Source organism: Stenella coeruleoalba, assembly GCF_951394435.1.
Source record: "Stenella coeruleoalba genome assembly, chromosome: X".
In the NCBI taxonomy this organism is placed as follows: domain Eukaryota; kingdom Metazoa; phylum Chordata; class Mammalia; order Artiodactyla; family Delphinidae; genus Stenella; species Stenella coeruleoalba.
In genome coordinates, this window is record NC_137152.1 from 33938557 (window position 1) to 33955208 (window position 16652).

A 16652-nucleotide genomic window follows, 5' to 3' on the forward strand; every position below is an offset into this window, starting at 1 on the left:
CCTCATCGAGTGCAGTACCTTAATACTTGCTTCTATATTTTGAAACATGAGTGAATTTGAAACATGGATTTTTGAAACGATCTCCAAAAAACTTTTCTGAAAACAAAATTTCTCATTTCCTTTTCTTGTTCCTGAAAATAAGTTCACAACTAAAGAATGTTTCATTTTGAATTAATTAGGTTTGAGGAATTCAGTTCCTTCCTTTTGGAAGTAGGTAAAATTAGACTATTTCTGTAGGAGGAGCTAAATTACTAAAATCAACTTATTTCCAAAAATTTCTAGTACTTGTAAAATTGTACTTCAAGTCATCTCTGTTCCAGACATGAGGCTTTTTTGTCCCATTCTGTGTCTCGGAGTTATTATTTTATGTTAACTGTTATAGAATGGAAGTGACTATTCTTTCTTCTAATTCAAGTGATTTATTGGTTACTCTTTCAATAGTAAATTCTACATTTTGGCTTCTAAATTTTTGCTGCCCACTAGCATTTGCCCAGCTTCCATACTACTTCCATTACTGATGAATGAACTCATTTGACTCACTGGCTGGACACACAGCAAACCAGTGGTGAAACCAGAATCTTAATTCCCTGATTTTCCAGATTCTGAGATTCTTTGTTTCAAGGCTATCCTTTATCGGAAGAAAATGGATATCTCTTTTCTAGGAATGTTATGCCTCGATGGGCTAAGGTTTAATTAGGATCAGTTTACTTCTAACTTATGTTCTGTTTCATAGTGTGAGGTGTAGAGTCCTTGTCAACTGAGTGAAATGTTCCTCTCCTTGGGAGATCTCCAGAAGTCCCCAAGTTGTTCTTGTGGTCCCAAGAGTTATTGCCCATTTGACCCTTAGCTTTAGCAAACTTAAGGCAGTTGCATTTTTTAAGTGTCTTTACGCTTAGAAATCCCACATTACTCTTTTTAACCTATATTTTACTTTCTGAGATATCGTGGCTCGTATTTTATATTTACATCCCTCATTCAGGGGAGCCAAGATACTTCTAGGCAAACTCCACATGACCTTTTGGAGGGCACAGTTCACATTATGAATCTCAGACCATTATCACAGTATCTTTACAAACAACTTAGACTTATCCTTTAATAGTTTAGTTCCAGAAATACTAGACGCGAAGGAGTGGATAGTGAACACAAATGGAAATAGTTCATGGTCTTTCCACCATACTAACATTCAAAGTAACTCTTGGAAAACAGAAGTCACATTATAAATTAAATGGTCCCAGTTTTGTGAGGAAGGATGGATCATGAATTTAGGGCTAAACTGCTTTGGGAATATTTTTATAAAGAACTGTGGTCGTGTCATTAGAACAATAGCCAGTTATTCAAGTGTAAGAATCATTCTGTGGCTGCTGACACAGGCTTTCTGGAAGGTGATTGTCAAATGTTGGGCTGTTCTCCAGTCTACCTACATGTATTTGTAACCATTCAAAGAATCTTCTACAGCAGGCTAAAAACATTCCCCCTGGTTCTTACAAAATGCACTGTATTAAGGACTGACCTTAGATTAAGCTGGAAGCATGACCATGGTGAGTGTAGCAGATGGCAGTAGGGCAGAGCACTTGTGGTCTTACAGAGCTGCTCAGGGGAACTATTTCACAATGTCTGGAGGAATAGGCAGATGCTTAGTCTTCACCCTTCGGCCCCCGCAGTGAAACTTCCAGGCATTTTGGCAAAAATTTCTCAAGAGCTGAGGTTTGGATTCTTAGAACATCATTGGGTGATGACCAGGTGATCCTTGAGAGCACCATGAGCCTGTTCTGCCTAGACAACCCTGGGCTGGGACTTTAAGAAACCGAGGGGAGTTAGAAACCGCATCCCCATCTCAGTGAAACTAGAAAAAAATAATTAATTAAAAAAAAAGAAATCTTCTGAAAGTTTAGATTCCCGTACAGGCTATGAAGCCAAGGCCCCCCTACCCATCGGCTGCTGGGTCACATGTGGGCCTTTTTGGTTCCAAAAATCACGCAACTTCATGTCTGCTATATTGTTTGTGTCTTCTAATGAGCCTAATGCCAGGGCCTTGCCCATTGAAGGAGATCAATGAAGGGTTGTTGTCTTGAGTTGAACAGTTTTTAGCAAAGAGAAGGTCATTATAGTTTGTGTTTATACTTGGAACATAAAGAATAAAGACAAAAGCTTCACACATAATCTCACCCCATCTACTGTTAACATTTTAATGTATTTCCTCATTAAGATTATACCATATAAGTGGTTTATATATTTTACTTTTTCACTATTAAATTATTTAAAATATCATAAAAAAAAAAGAAAGAAAGAAACCGCATCCCCTGGGAGAAGTGCAGCATCCTCCCTGTCCCAGGGTTCCCTCCATGCACTGCACTCTTGGGCACTTGAAGCCCACGCACTTGCTGTTATTTGCATTCGGTCAAGGTGCCAGTGGTATAGGGGAACCTTCCTTCTGATTCTGTGATTTTATTTTAAATTTTTATTGGGGTATAGTTGACTTGCAATGTTGTGTTAGTTTCAGGTGTACAGCAAAGTGAATCAGTTATACATATGCATATGTCCACTCTTTTTTAGGTTCTTTTCCCACATAGGCCATTACAGAGTATTGAGTAGAGTTCCCTGTGCTATACAGTAGGCCCTTATTAGTTATCTATTTTATATATAGTAGTGTGTATGTGTCAATCCCTATCTCCCAATTTATCCCTCCCCCACCATTCTGTGATTTTATAAGCTGGTAACAGCTTTTCGTCACCAGACGCTGTGTAGAGCATGATGGTTGAGGTATCTTGGTAGACTGCCTCTGTCCTAATGAGTTCTTCCAATAGTTAAGGGTGCAGAGGGTGGAGGTATGGCCTGTGACTTTCTGGAGGTTTCTGATCAGTGGTAAATATGATCTTCCTTCCTTGGGCTTTTATAACATTTCCTTTCCTGCCCGCCTTCTCCTGTAGGAACGGAAGTTTGTAGGTGGATCTGGTCAAGTAAGCGAGCGGATAATGCACCTCCTCGGGGACAGAGTGAAACTGAGGTGTCCTGTCACCTATGTTGACCAGTCAGGTGACAACATCATGATAGAGACATTGAATCATCAACTTTATGAGGTAATTCAGTTTCGTCAAAAAAGAGCGTATATTATGGGACTTCCCTGGTGGTCCATTAGTTAGGACTCCCCGCTTGCACAGCAGGGGGCACAGGTTCGATCCCTGGTGGGGGAACTAAGATCCTGCATGCCGCACATCACGGCCGAAAAAAAAGAGAAACTTATATTAAATAGGTCTCCTGTCTTCTGTAGCTTCTAACTAAATATAATCCAAGCAGTGGTGTAATTAATGCTGGCGTATTTCTGACTCGGTCTTCCAAATTACCAGACTTGGTCGACTGCCTTATTCTGTTTTGTTGCCTCACAGTGGCCTCATACTGTACATTGTTACCGCTTACTGTCATTCGAAATGGTAAATGTGATGTTTCACGCTCCCTGCAAAGACTGCGACTCAGGTTTGAGATGGTATCTTGCGTCTGTGTGTTTTAGTGCCGATACGTAATTAGTGCCGTCCCTCCAACTTTGACTGCCAAGATACACTTCAGACCAGAGCTTCCTTCAGAGAGAAACCAGTTAATTCAGCGTCTTCCAATGGGGGCTATCATTAAGTGCATGATGTATTACAAGGAGGCCTTTTGGAAGAAAAAGGGTAGGTTGCACTTATTCATGCTTAAATTGTATTAAGCAAAGACCATGCTCTTTTAGGAACATTTTATGCTACACACTGAACAGAAAAAAAGATAAGTGTTTCCAGCTGGTAGAGAAAGGATCAGAAATCTCAGTCTGTCCACTCCTCAGAGCCCCGGGCAACACAAAATGACCCCAAGAGCGCTTGCTGGCAGTGGGGGGAAGGAAGAGGTCCCTCTGGTCGCGGGACCACATTGCCCAGACCCCTGGCATATGTCTCACCACTTACTCTTCACGAGCAGAGACAAAGGAGCACCACGGAAACAGCACTCCTTTGAAGTTACACATCCCTGGGCTCCACTTGCTTACTAGCTGTGAGGCCTCAAATGACACTTCACCTCTCTCAGCCTCAGCCTCTGTGTAAAATGGTAATGAGACCTGCTGTTGGGGTGTTGTGAGGATAAAATGAGGCAGAGTCTGGGCAGATATGGTGTCTGTTGTTGCTAAGCCTTCAGCTCACACTCAAAGGATTCCTTCCTGCCACTTCTTCCATGGTTTCACAGGGGTGATTCCCTCTAACACACCCCCCTCTTTCCCATGTATTCCAGGACTCCAGGGCCATCTTCATTTTACTCATGCACTGATCATACCTGACCTTTATGGAAAGGTCACCGAGATGGGTCATTTTCTAATGTGTCTGGGTGACCAACCAAACATCCTTGTATAGTCAGTGTGTGTATTTAATAGTAAATAACTTCTAGAGTTGGGGCAAAGACCAATAGTTTAAGATTTGCCTTCCTCTTAGCAAAAGAGTTATATATATATATATATATCCCTCTTAAATCTCTGGTGAGGTTACTCAATCTCCTATTGATTTTCTTCTGGTTAAGATTACTGTGGCTGTATGATCATCGAAGACGAGGAAGCTCCGATTTCAATAACCCTGGATGACACCAAGCCAGATGGATCGCTGCCCGCCATCATGGGGTGAGTTAGAGCTGGGTGTTCTGCATTTTTCAAGCTCTGTTGATGTATCGGTGTGTGTGCTGGCAGAACATGTTGTTTTGCACTAGAGCTCAAGCAATGCTAAATAACCCTACAGACAATTTATGTCATGTTTCCATGTATGAAAATATTAGAGTATGTGGCACAAGAACACTGAGAAACTTTACTAAAATTAACACCACTTTGAACTTGTGCCCATATGTTTCTTTCCCCCATAAACTTACACGTGGAGGACAGAGGAAAAAACGCAGCTAGACAGGCGGGATGGTAGACCACCTTGCCTACAGGATGTTGACAACCATTCTGGAATGAGAACTGTTTTATCCTGTAAAACCTTCCAAAGTTATGTTTTCTGGGCTTTATTCCTTTCTCCATTCTAGACATCACTACCTAGCAAGTGTCAGTATGTTAATTGTTGGAATTCCCTGGTGGTCCAGTGGTTAGGACTCCGCGCTTTTGCCGCCGAGGGCCCGGATTCGATCCCTGGTCGAGGAACTAAGATCCCACAAGCTGTGTGGCACAGCCCAAAGAAAAAAAAAAAAGAAAGTGAAGAAAAATATGTTAATTATTACCCTGGGGGATAAGATGGATGACTAATGAGGAAGTGCAGTTCAAAGGAGAACCAGGCCTTGAGCGTAGGGCACTTTTTCCAGTAGGTCACTCGATGGCTACTTCACCAGGGATGGTCCAGGGCAAGGTTCTGTGTCTGGAAGAGGAGAGCTCTTTTTCTCTCCTACCATCCCCTCACACAGCTGCTCTGCCCTCTGGAGACTAGGGGTCCAGAGAGGGAATCGGAGCTCCCACAAAGAGATTTCTAAGGAGTGCCGTAGCCTCCCAGTTGCCATGTCTTTTAGTCCTCAAAGCAATACAAACAAAAGGGCTATTTATTCTACCACATTGCAATAAAAGAGCACAGCTTCTATAGCAGTCAGTGACTTTAGAAACCAGTGGTTTTCCCCTTCACCCCGAGGAGAGTTGAGCTCATGTGCATTGCATCACCGAAGGGAAATTACAAAATCAAAAGGAGCAGACCCATGACCCTAGGGACTTAGAAAAGGCTATGCTACTGGACTGCCAACAAGACATTTTATAACCACTTCTCTGGCTGTAAAATATAAGAAATGGCACCAGCCTCCCTGGTAAGGGCAGGTGCTCACAATGTAAAGACTATAGGAACATTGCACCCTGTTCATCTCTGACCCCCCTGGGCAAGAAAATACATAGATTGTTTGGGCAGTTTGCCGTCGCCTTCTATGTGCCAAAAAAATGCAGGAGGTTGAGGTAGAGGTTTCAGGAGACTTGTCGGTCAAGATCAATCCAACTGTAGATGAAAGAATATTGATGTTCTTCTTGCCCTGGGTATTAAATATTGCGGCATCTGCTCTTCCGGCATTTCTTTACGTTTTTTAACAAGGACACGTATTGCAGAAGCCTTCTAGATGGTAATGGGCTTATTTAGGCAGCTCCTAGAAAGTGATACTCTGATCTGTTTTATCTGGACAATCGCTTCCACCCTGTTCTTGCCTTGAAGCTATATTGCCTCTACCCTGCTCTTTGCTCTGGGCAATGAAAGCCTTGAAGACAAGGGGTGGTATAATTGCCCAGCACTGTTTGTGATAACTAGTGCCTTTTGGAAACTAGAAAGGACCTTGTACTTTAGAGCTGTGAAATGTTCCCAACCCAAAGCCAGGATGTTTAATTTCTCCAATAAAACACCAAAGGAAGTTCAATGATAGTTGTCCGTTGTTACAATTAGATCAAAGAGGTTATTTCATTCATGACTTGAGATTTGACAGATATAGCCAAACCTAACTGCCCTTTATTTTTTTTTAACATCTTTATTGGGGTATAATTGCTTTACAATGGTGTGTTAGTTTCTGCTTTATAACAATGTGAATCAGTTATACATATACATATTTTCCCATATCTCTTCCCTCTTGTGTCTCCCTCCCTCCCACCCTCCCTATCCCACCCCTCCAGGTGGTCACAAAGCACTGAGCTGATCTCCCTGTGCTATGCGGCTGCTTCCCACTAGAAAAGGGAATTGTAAAAAGCACCCAAGATCTAAAAGGGTTTTCAGATAAATCATTTAATCTTTTATCAGATGTTGGTGATTTTCACTGAAATACTGCATAAGTCTAAAATGATTGATTCTTGCAGAAACCTAAAATTTAACTAAAATCATTACCAGCAAGCCACAACATAAAGTGTTAGTTAAATCAACCAAAATCATGACTATGTCCCCAGAAGTTCAACGGTTCAAATTTCTTAAACAGTCCACAGCTTTGTATCTTTGCTTCGCAGAATGATCTCGAATAACAACTCTAAAGGAATTGCCAATCAAATTGAAGAACAGTTTAATTGGGAGGGGGGCTTGAGGGAGAGGATGAAATGCCTGTTTTCAGCCCTCACATTTTCAGTCTTGATCTACTTGTCTTTTCGGTCTAGAACAAAAAAAATACAATTTTAAAACTTTTTTTAAATGGAGAAATAATTTCATTGTCCTTTAGCTCATTTGGATTTTTTGAAAGCTTTCTAATAATAGCATAACTAAGGATTTCTTGTCACAATTCAATTCTTTAAAATATACATGCAATTAGTAATATCAGTATAATAAATAGAATCTATTTGATTAAAGGGAAGCAGAGAGATTATAACTGAGTTTTACTGAGCCACTGAATTTGAGGACTGTGCTAGGCCAGTTTTCCAGGAAGCCAACTCCGAGATGGAGATTTGGGTGCAAGAGGTTCTTCAGGAACTGCTATGGGGACCGCTACCTGGGGGGAAGGGAAGGAATCAGGATTGAGCAGAGGGAGAGGCTGGGCTCCGGTGTTGCCCCAACAGAGGCCAAAGCCATCCCCTGGGAAACTCTGGAGCGGGGATGGCCCTCCAGAGGTGTCTGCACTGAGACGAGGGGGTGGGCTTTGGTACCCACCACACTCCGGAGCCAGTCATTCTGGGAAGGGATGGGACCTTGCACCAGGCAGTTCTCTGCTACAGAGTGCAATTGCTAGGGAGGGGTTTGGTTGTGAGCTGAGCGTAATGAGCATTTGGTCCTGAAGAGGGATCTGGGTGGCCCACCATGGCAGCCACTACAGGCACTTTTTTTTTTTTGGCCACGCCTCGTGGCATACGGGATCTCATTGCTCCCCGACCAAGGATCGAACCCGTGCCCCCTGCAGTGGAGGCACAGAGTCCTCACCACTGGACCGCCAGGGAATTCCCAACAAGCACTTATTGATATTTGTTTTTCCAGCTTTTATCAAGTACTTGGCAGACAGCAACAGTCATTACCAGGATAATCATTTAAAGCAACATTAATTCATCTGACAGTTCATTTCCTACTGTATGCCAAGGACTGTGCTAAACTTTGGGGGTAAAATATTGAGTAGGAGGTGACCTGTTGTTTAGGATCCCACAGCCTAGCAGGGAGGACAGAGAGGCAGATGAAGACAGTCTGGCATTTGCTCTAGTAGAGGGAAATAATGGGAGGGTGTGGGAGAGTTTATTAATGCTGAGTAGGTGGAGGCAAGAACACTTTAAAGAGACAACTCTTAAGATAAACCACTGTCGCCTAATCGTTCAAATGTAACCTCTCTCTCCAGCTTCATCCTTGCTCGAAAAGCTGACCGCCTTGCTAAAGTCCATAAAGAACTAAGGTAAGTATTTACACCTGAAACGTATAAAAGGTTAGCTTTATATTGTGCTTGTTGCACTAACAACAGGATAACAGCATTACGAAAAATGCAATAATTCATTAATCTCAAAATCTCAACAAATCAACCTTTTTGTATTTCACTACGCCCCCTTGACTCAGTCCTTGCCCATATGCCTGTATCAATTTAGTGTCACATCTTTGTGTTCATTTTACAGTGGTTGAGAGGTAGGCTTTCCCAGTAAATGGATGGAGAAAAATCATTTTAAAAAGTTAGCTGTGAATAAAGCTTAAAAGGACAAGTCCCAATCACCTTGCCAGACCATTAGTCTTTCTCCAAGTTTCTCTGACATGTACTTTTTCTGAAAAGCAAATCTATACATAGGTCTTCCAACCTATTCCAACTTGTATACATAAAAGTATGCTCCTTTGATTATCTGGGGTACAGCTCTGATGTTCCCTTCTCCCAAGAGCTTCCCAGTAGAAAACAATTATTTTAGGACAATGGCTTTTTTCTTTTTTTCTCCCTTTCTCTCTTTCTGTTTTGTTGTATTCGTTTTGCTTTGTTTTGCACTGGAATCCTTTGTTCAAGTAAAATCTTACCTGGAACTCTTACCTGGAAACACTCATTAGGCTGTTGGGGGGCTGCCTCTGGACATTTCTGGGCTTCCCTTCTTTAGGGTAACCCTAAATCCTTTGTTAGCTTTTGAAGAAGGCCAATACGCAGGCAAATGTATACTTCTCTCTGCATTTGATTTAAAAATTAAGCAGCAAATCCACTAGCAGCCCTTGCTTTGAGAGCTACTTTGATGACTTTGCAAGTCAGAGAAAGGCCGCAGAAGTTCCCACGTTTGCACACGGATTTGTTTATTTGAGCAGCCGTGAGATGTGATGTCAGGAAGGGGGAACCCTTTTGTTGTTCGCCTACTCACTCAATAGAGGAAGAATTTGGGGGTCCAGTGATGGGGAATGATTTGTTCAAGGCTCCACCGCTAGCTTCTGACAAAGTCAAAAATAGCATCGAATGTGTGCTTTTTTCATTACGTCACACTAAGCTTGACATTTTCTTTTGGATTTCCTGCATTCCCTCCTTATTAATAGTAAAATAAATACCAGCCTGGATGTAGACATTTGGTTATGATTCCACATAGTGGCTAAACTTCTCAAAATTTTTATAAGGCAAAAACCCTTAGAACTCCGAATGTCATTGACTAAAGTAATGGTTCTCAGGACCAACCGCATCAACATTTCCCAAAGAATGTTTGGAAAATTTTTCTGAGGCTGGTAGATTATGATTTGGTAGGTTAGGGGTGGGGCCCGAGTACTTGTATTTTTTAACAAGCTTTTTCAGTGATTATGATGAGCAGCCAGATTTAGAAACCAGTGGGTAAATTCAACTTGCACAATGACCTCTTTTGGCCATCATTTAAAGTACGCTCTGTTGGGACTTCCCTGGTGGCGCAGTGGTTAAGAATCTGCCTGCCAATGCAGGGGACACGGGTTCAAGCCCTGGTCTGGGAAGATCCCACACGCCGCGGAGCAACTAAGCCCGTGCGCCACAACTACTGAGCCTGCGCTCTAGAGCCCACAAGTCACAGCTACTGAGCCCACGTGCTGCAACTACTGAAGCCTGTGCGCCTGGAGCCTGTGCTCTGCGACAAGAGAAGCCACCGCAATGAGAAGCCCGTGCACTGCAACAAAGAGTAGCCCCCGCTCTCTGCGACTAGAGAAAGCCCTCGCTCAGCAATGAAGACCCAACGCAGCCAATAATTAATTAATTAATTAATTAATTTAAAAAAATAGTAAAGTATGTTGTGTTATTTTTAGAGTCCAGCTAATCAATCAGTGCATTGCTCCAACATCCTTATCTTATATAACTTTTCTAAAAAATTTTTATATTAATGGGAGGAAGGGATGGAGAAGATAATTTCCTGATGTGTTTGTATGAGCTAATCCTTGACTCATTTAATAATGTGAAGTATAGTAAATAATGACTTATATTTCTATTATTACTAGTTTATTGTTCATGAATGAAAAATTGCCTACGAAGTAGGTTGATTAGATTTTAAGGTTCACTCTGTTTTAACAAAGATTTTATTATTTTTTATATACTGAAAATAAGTGAAGCATTATTAAGTTTTTCAGAATAATGATTGTCAATACTTTTCTTTTCTAACTGACTCAAAATGTCAGAATTATTTCTTGTAACACTCATGTGAAGTAGGTAAGAATCAGTCACCTATCTTATCATAGCATAGGAAAGATGGTACCATACTTGGCTGAAGATGGATTTTGATTCAGTAAGTTTTTATTGAGCACTTACTATAGGAGGGATGCTCAGGAGAGTAGACCCTCGACCTGCCATTAATTAGCTGAGTGATGTTGAGCCAGTCTCTTCCGTGCACTGAGCCTCAGCCTCCTCATGTCTGAAATGAGGGGCTTGGATTAGACAGAGAGAGACAGTCAGGTGGACAGTAGTCTTGAGACTTCTTCCAGTTCTGCCTTTCCTTTATCATTATTGATCTGTAGTATGAACAGCTCCTTGAAGGAGCTGTATAAATGGTGTAAGTGTGAGCATTTGGATAAATTTATAAAGTTACATTTTGTCTCACATTATTCAGAGAGATTGGGGACACATTTAAAAAATATTTTCTAATATAACTTGGCAACATTAAATTGGCATCTTTTTTTTTGGATGTGCTGCACGGCTTGCGGGATCTTAGTTCCCCGACCAGGGATCAAACCCGGGCCCCCTGCAGTGAAAGTGCAGAGTCCTAACCACTGGACCTCCAGGGAATTCCAAAATTGGCGTCTTTTAAAATCTGTTTATTACTAATAACTATAACCTTCCCTTCCCCCCTTTCTTCCCAGCTCAACATTGTTTTGCCTTTTGTCTCTTTAGCTTCTAATGCTTGTCTTACAGATTTGAATTAAACCCTTTGCCATATTTTTTTACAGTTGCTTATTAGCCTGTAAAAAATATTTTGGAGCACTATTTTAAAAAGTTTTATTGGGGGCTTCCCTGGTGGCACAGTGGTTGAGAGTCTGCCCGCCGATGCAGGGGACACAGGTTCGTGCCCTGGTCCGGGAAGATCCCACATGCCGCGGAGCAGCTAGGCCCGTGAGCCATGGCCGCTGGGCCTGCGCGTCCGGAGCCTGTGCTCGGCAACGGGAGAGGCCACAACAGTGAGAGACCCACGTACCACAAAAAAAAAAAAAAAAAAAAAAAAAAGATTAAATGGGGACTTCCCTGGCAGTCCAGTGGTTAAGACTCTGCACTTCCACGGCAGGGGGTGCAGTTCGATCCCTGGTTGGGGAACTAAGATCCCACATGCCATGCGGTGCCGCAAAAAAAAAAAAAAAAAAATGAGCTTTATATGTTCATAGATCTTTAAAACATAAATATAGGATAGTTAAAAGACACCATCATACTTACTATAGACTTGTAAAAGAGATTATTTTAGAATTTTACATATTCCAGAAAAGTGACTTAGAATCAACTCCTAAAACTGAATTTCATCTCATTTTCCCCATTTTAACTGAATAGATATGGTATTAGGTAGTGAAAGAGGCAAAAATGTAAAAGAGAAGAAAAATTCTGTTGCATCTTCAAAGCACATGACTGTATTCAGGAAAAGAGTTAATCTGAGTGCAGAGATTTATGGAACTGTTCATAAAGAAGGCCATTGATTTTCATTTTTCCCTTAATAAATCTAGTTCATTGGCAAGAGCCCTGGAACTCATTGTGTTTATTCTGTACTCATCAGTCATTACTTCCTTAACATTTTTTGGTTCTTTTTTATAGGAAGAGGAAAATCTGTGAGCTGTACGCCAAAGTACTAGGATCCCAAGAAGCTTTACAAGTAAGAAATCCCCAGCTTTAATCCCTAGCAGGTTCTGCTCTGTTTGCTCTAAGTGGTAAAGCAAAGCGGACTCTGGTTTCCTGACAGTGTTATGAAGAGAAGGAATATGCTTACTGGAGGTTTAACTTCAGCAATCACAAAACACCATTAAAAGCTGCTGTCAGTGCATGCAATTTCTGATGCAGCAGTTTCCTGGGCTGTTTAAATGTTCACTGGATAACTGGCAGCCAGTTGTAATGAGAGGCCGGAGCTACAGGTATTATCTCCAGGGTGATTGAGATCAGTTCCCAGAGCAGAGGCCCTGCCCTCTTGTCAATGTCAAATGACTGCTGCAAAATAAAATCCCAGCTGTATCGTCATTTGTTGGTGAAGACACAGTAGTGTATACTTGATAAGATAGACTGAATCTGGACTCTCTGCCCAGGTCAAAGTCATACTAATTTGTTTTTCTATCTGAAGACTCTATTCACACTTCATTTAGAAATTTCAGTGCTTTCAATCCACCACTGAAAGCAATTATGAGAAGGAAATTCTTTTTAAAGGCCCTACCAGATAGCTGGGGGCTCTTTCAGGGGATTATCTCTGAACTGTTCAAAGAATAAACTTGCAGAATGTGTTAGAGAAATCAGAGAAGGTTCTCTCATGTCCCTTGGGAAACATTTTTCATCTTTAATTGTTCCCTTTTTAGCAGGATTCCCATCATTCACGTTTCCAGCTGAAGAAGGGGTTCTGAAAAAAGCCTTTTTCTTAGACACTGTGCTTTTCTTCTACCTTCTCCCTCCCACCCTTTTTTTCCGGCAGTAATGCCTTGGTAGATGGGGAAGTAAAGTCTGCTATTTAGAGAATGCGGAGATTGGAGCAGACCTTTCCAGAACCTGATTGTTGATGGGGTTCTAAAGACTTCAGAATCTGCATGGAGATGCCCTGTCTTCCAGATATTGGAATACTTCACGTCTCTCCTGGGCAAGAGGTTGAGAAAGTCAAAGTATACACGTTTTGTCAGTTGGTACCTCACAAAAGGCCATTACTTGGTACTGTCGTGTTTCCCCTTAAGTTAGAAAAACGGTGCTGTTTTTTTTTTGGTACAGACTATAATTTTATTTCTCACAGAACACTTAAAATCTTCATCCTCATGGATTTTAATCATCTGTAGCTATCCAACATCTTTGAATACTTTCCTTATATTTTATTAACTTCCCACATTTAAAGTCCCTCTTTCTGGAGGTAGAGAAGATTCATCTCTCAAGATTCCTAAGCAGTGCAGATTCTAACAAGGAGACATACACATGCCTTGAATCTGTAAATGAGAGACAGGAAGAGGTGGCCGTGAGAAGGCGACTAAATATTCTAGTACACGTGGTCGCAGAGCCTAGGAGCAGTGCTGCTTTTTTTTTCATGTAAACTTTCTGTTAAAGCAAAGTACATAAGAGCCTTTATTGTTGACTGGTGGCCTTTCAGCTTTGTCTTCCCTTTGAAATTTTCTCCCCATTTAACTGCAGCCGGTGCACTATGAAGAGAAGAACTGGTGTGAGGAGCAGTACTCCGGGGGCTGCTACACAGCCTACTTCCCCCCGGGTATCATGACTCAGTACGGAAGGTACTACCCAGACGCTATACCGGTTGATACAAGGCGTGAGCCAAACTTAGAAATAGAGAAGCAGAGCTCAATGGGAATTTAAAAAAATAGCAATCAGCATTCTTATTTCTAATGTCCCAGATAGTTTGTATATTTCTGGATGTCCATAGGAAAAGAAGTATGTCCGTACATAGGACAGTAGCTGACAGCACATAAAATAATCGTAGAGCACTGGTGAGGATTTCAGATGCTGGCGCTACGTGTGAGAATTCTGCAAGCTGCAGTGTCCTCCAAGGGGCCTTCTCGAGCTCAACTAAACATTTAGTCTCGCACAGCTACTCTAGGCTCCTGGACAGCAGTCTACATAGAAGGACATGGGCTAAACATGTCTTGCCGGCAGAGCAGCATCAGACATTCCTCTTCACGGGGCAGCATCCTCGCTCACGGGGAGTTGACACGCGTGCAAGATGGGAGAGTTCACCTTAGCTTAGAAGCCCCATGCGTCACAGGAGCCATGGTCTCTTATAACAGCCTCATAGGCAGTGTCCAGGGTCCCCGCAAGGGACATGCCCAGTTACAAGATGTACCACACTCAAGAAAGCCCAAAGTTATAGACTCGTCCCAGATATTTACAATTCATGACAGTTTCCCATCCCAGATACAATTTACCAATGTGGGGATGCAAGAGAGCCATTTTTACCACAGGCAGTGCTGCCTGGCAACATATATGGCATTATACCTTCATCAGGTTTCTAGAGGAACAGAACTAGAAGGTTAACTCAAGGTCACGTGTGTCCACAGAGAAGGAAGAAGGGTTTGTTAACCCTTACCTTACATGAACTTTTTGTTTGTTTTTTCTTGATTGAATTATTAAATAAGCAATGATTTTAGTTCAATTTTAGGTTTATGCCAGAATCAATCATTTTAGACTTGTGCAGTATTTCAGTGAAAGTCATCAATATCTGATGAAAGATTAAATGATTCATGGGAAAATCTACTTAGGTCTTGGGTGCTTTTTACGATTCCTTTTCCAAAGGACAGTTAGTATTGGCTATTTGTGTCAGATCTCAAGCTGAGAATGAATAGCCTTTGTTAGGGATAACTGTATTGATGAACTGGAGTGCTTCTGGAGTCTAGAAGATGGGATGAGGATCATGAATAGCTGAAGCTAAGGATTTCTGAGTTGGAAAAAGGCGTGACAGTGGGTTGAGGTGAAGGCCTTTGGGGCGGAGGTAACGGTTTAGGAGGTTTCATGAAAGTGGCTGCAGACGTGGCAGGAGTCAAAGCTGACAAGGTAGGAGGTGACAGTTGCTCATTCAGCCCAACCTTTCCGTGGGTCTCTTCACTAGGACCTCTTCATAAGAGAAGGCCCATTTTGCTACTCTCAGGCAGTCTCTAGATAGATCCATAGAAACTAACTGTACAGAAGTTTTTTTTTTTAATTGAAGTATAGTTGATTTACAGTGTTGTGTTAATTTCTGCTGTATAGCAAAGTGACTCAGTTATGCACTTATATGCATTCTTTTTTATATTCTTTTCCATTATGATTTATCCCAGGACATTGAATATACTGTTGTTCCCTGTGCTATACAGTAGGACCTTGTTGTCCATCCATTCTATATGTAATAGTTTGTATCTACTAACCCCAAACTCCCAGAGGTTGTTCTTTTTTTTTTTCTTTTTTTTTTTTTTTTTGTGGTGCGCGGGCCTCTCACTGTTGTGGCCTCTCCCGTTGCGGAGCACAGGCTCCGGACGCGCAGGCTCAGCGGCCATGGCCCACGGGCCCAGCCGCTCCGCGGCATGTGGGATCTTCCCGGACCGGGGCACGAACCCGTGTCCCCTGCATTGGCAGGCGGACTCTCAACCACTGCGCCACCAGGGAAGCCCACTAGAGGTTGTTTTTTAAGGAGATAGACATATAATCCTTCGGGTCTTTCCTTTGCTAGAAATCAGTTTCTCTCCCTGTCTTCCCACTCACCACCATGGTTCCTCCCGGCACCCTGGGAGTATCTGCATGGCTGGGGTCTGCAGTCAGATGTGATCTCATGAAGAACTCACCCCTTACTGTAGGTAGCAGAACGGGCTGCAAACAGGAAACATGCAGCACATAGATCTGAGTGTGATCTTAATGCACATTCTTATATTTCTAATTCTGGCTGGCTAGAAAAAGGTCATCATCACCTTTAGTGATTGACGAACTGACGGCCTGATTGTCTCTGGCTTGAAAGTTCAGATCCTTCGGTGCAGGCCCAGGAAACAAGGAGGAACCTTTCACCTTTGGCTGAGTTGCATGAGAGTTTTGGAAACAATCTGAGAGTTTCCTTGTCTTCTGCGGGGTAGATGAGGGCAGTGATTGGCTCATTGATCCTCAGCACCTTCCCAGGTAACTCTGTGTGACCTCTCTGTTCCCTTGAAGGGTGATCCGCCAGCCCGTGGGCAGGATTTACTTTGCTGGCACGGAGACGGCCACACAGTGGAGCGGTTACATGGAAGGAGCAGTAGAGGCCGGAGAACGGGCAGCTAGAGAGGTAAGACAGGAAACCTAGTCACCCTCCCTCCCGAGTCCAGCAACATAGTTGGCATCTGGTCTTTCCAGATCTTACCACTGATGGTCTATATGTCCACTTCTCTGCCCCTCACTCCACGCACGAGGCTCATCTGTGGCCAGCAGGGCCTTGAATCTGTCGAAGCTACAGAACCTCATTTCATACTACCATGGCCACTTTCTTTCAGGTCTTGAACGCTTTGGGGAAGGTGGCAAAGAAAGACATATGGGTCCAAGAACCTGAATCAGAGGTAAGTTTGGCAGCTCCGTCTGCATAGACCAGGAATTGCACGTAAAAATCTCTCATCTTCTAGCCTCTGATGTCATTGTAGATGCCACTCTCCAGGGCAGATCCATGCACTGAT

General features: G+C 42.5%; 1 protein-coding gene across 1 annotated transcript in view; it reads left to right on the forward strand.

Moving 5' to 3' along the window:
• The window catches only part of MAOA (monoamine oxidase A), a 75841-nt gene that overhangs the window by 56009 nt on the left and 3180 nt on the right, over nucleotides 1-16652 (forward strand). The window contains exons 7-14 of the mRNA XM_079909892.1: nucleotides 2928-3077; nucleotides 3506-3665; nucleotides 4534-4630; nucleotides 8254-8307; nucleotides 12109-12166; nucleotides 13666-13763; nucleotides 16159-16270; nucleotides 16476-16538. Of these exons, the coding sequence (XP_079766018.1) occupies nucleotides 2928-3077; nucleotides 3506-3665; nucleotides 4534-4630; nucleotides 8254-8307; nucleotides 12109-12166; nucleotides 13666-13763; nucleotides 16159-16270; nucleotides 16476-16538 (792 nt within the window). The remainder of the gene's footprint in view (nucleotides 1-2927; nucleotides 3078-3505; nucleotides 3666-4533; nucleotides 4631-8253; nucleotides 8308-12108; nucleotides 12167-13665; nucleotides 13764-16158; nucleotides 16271-16475; nucleotides 16539-16652) is intronic.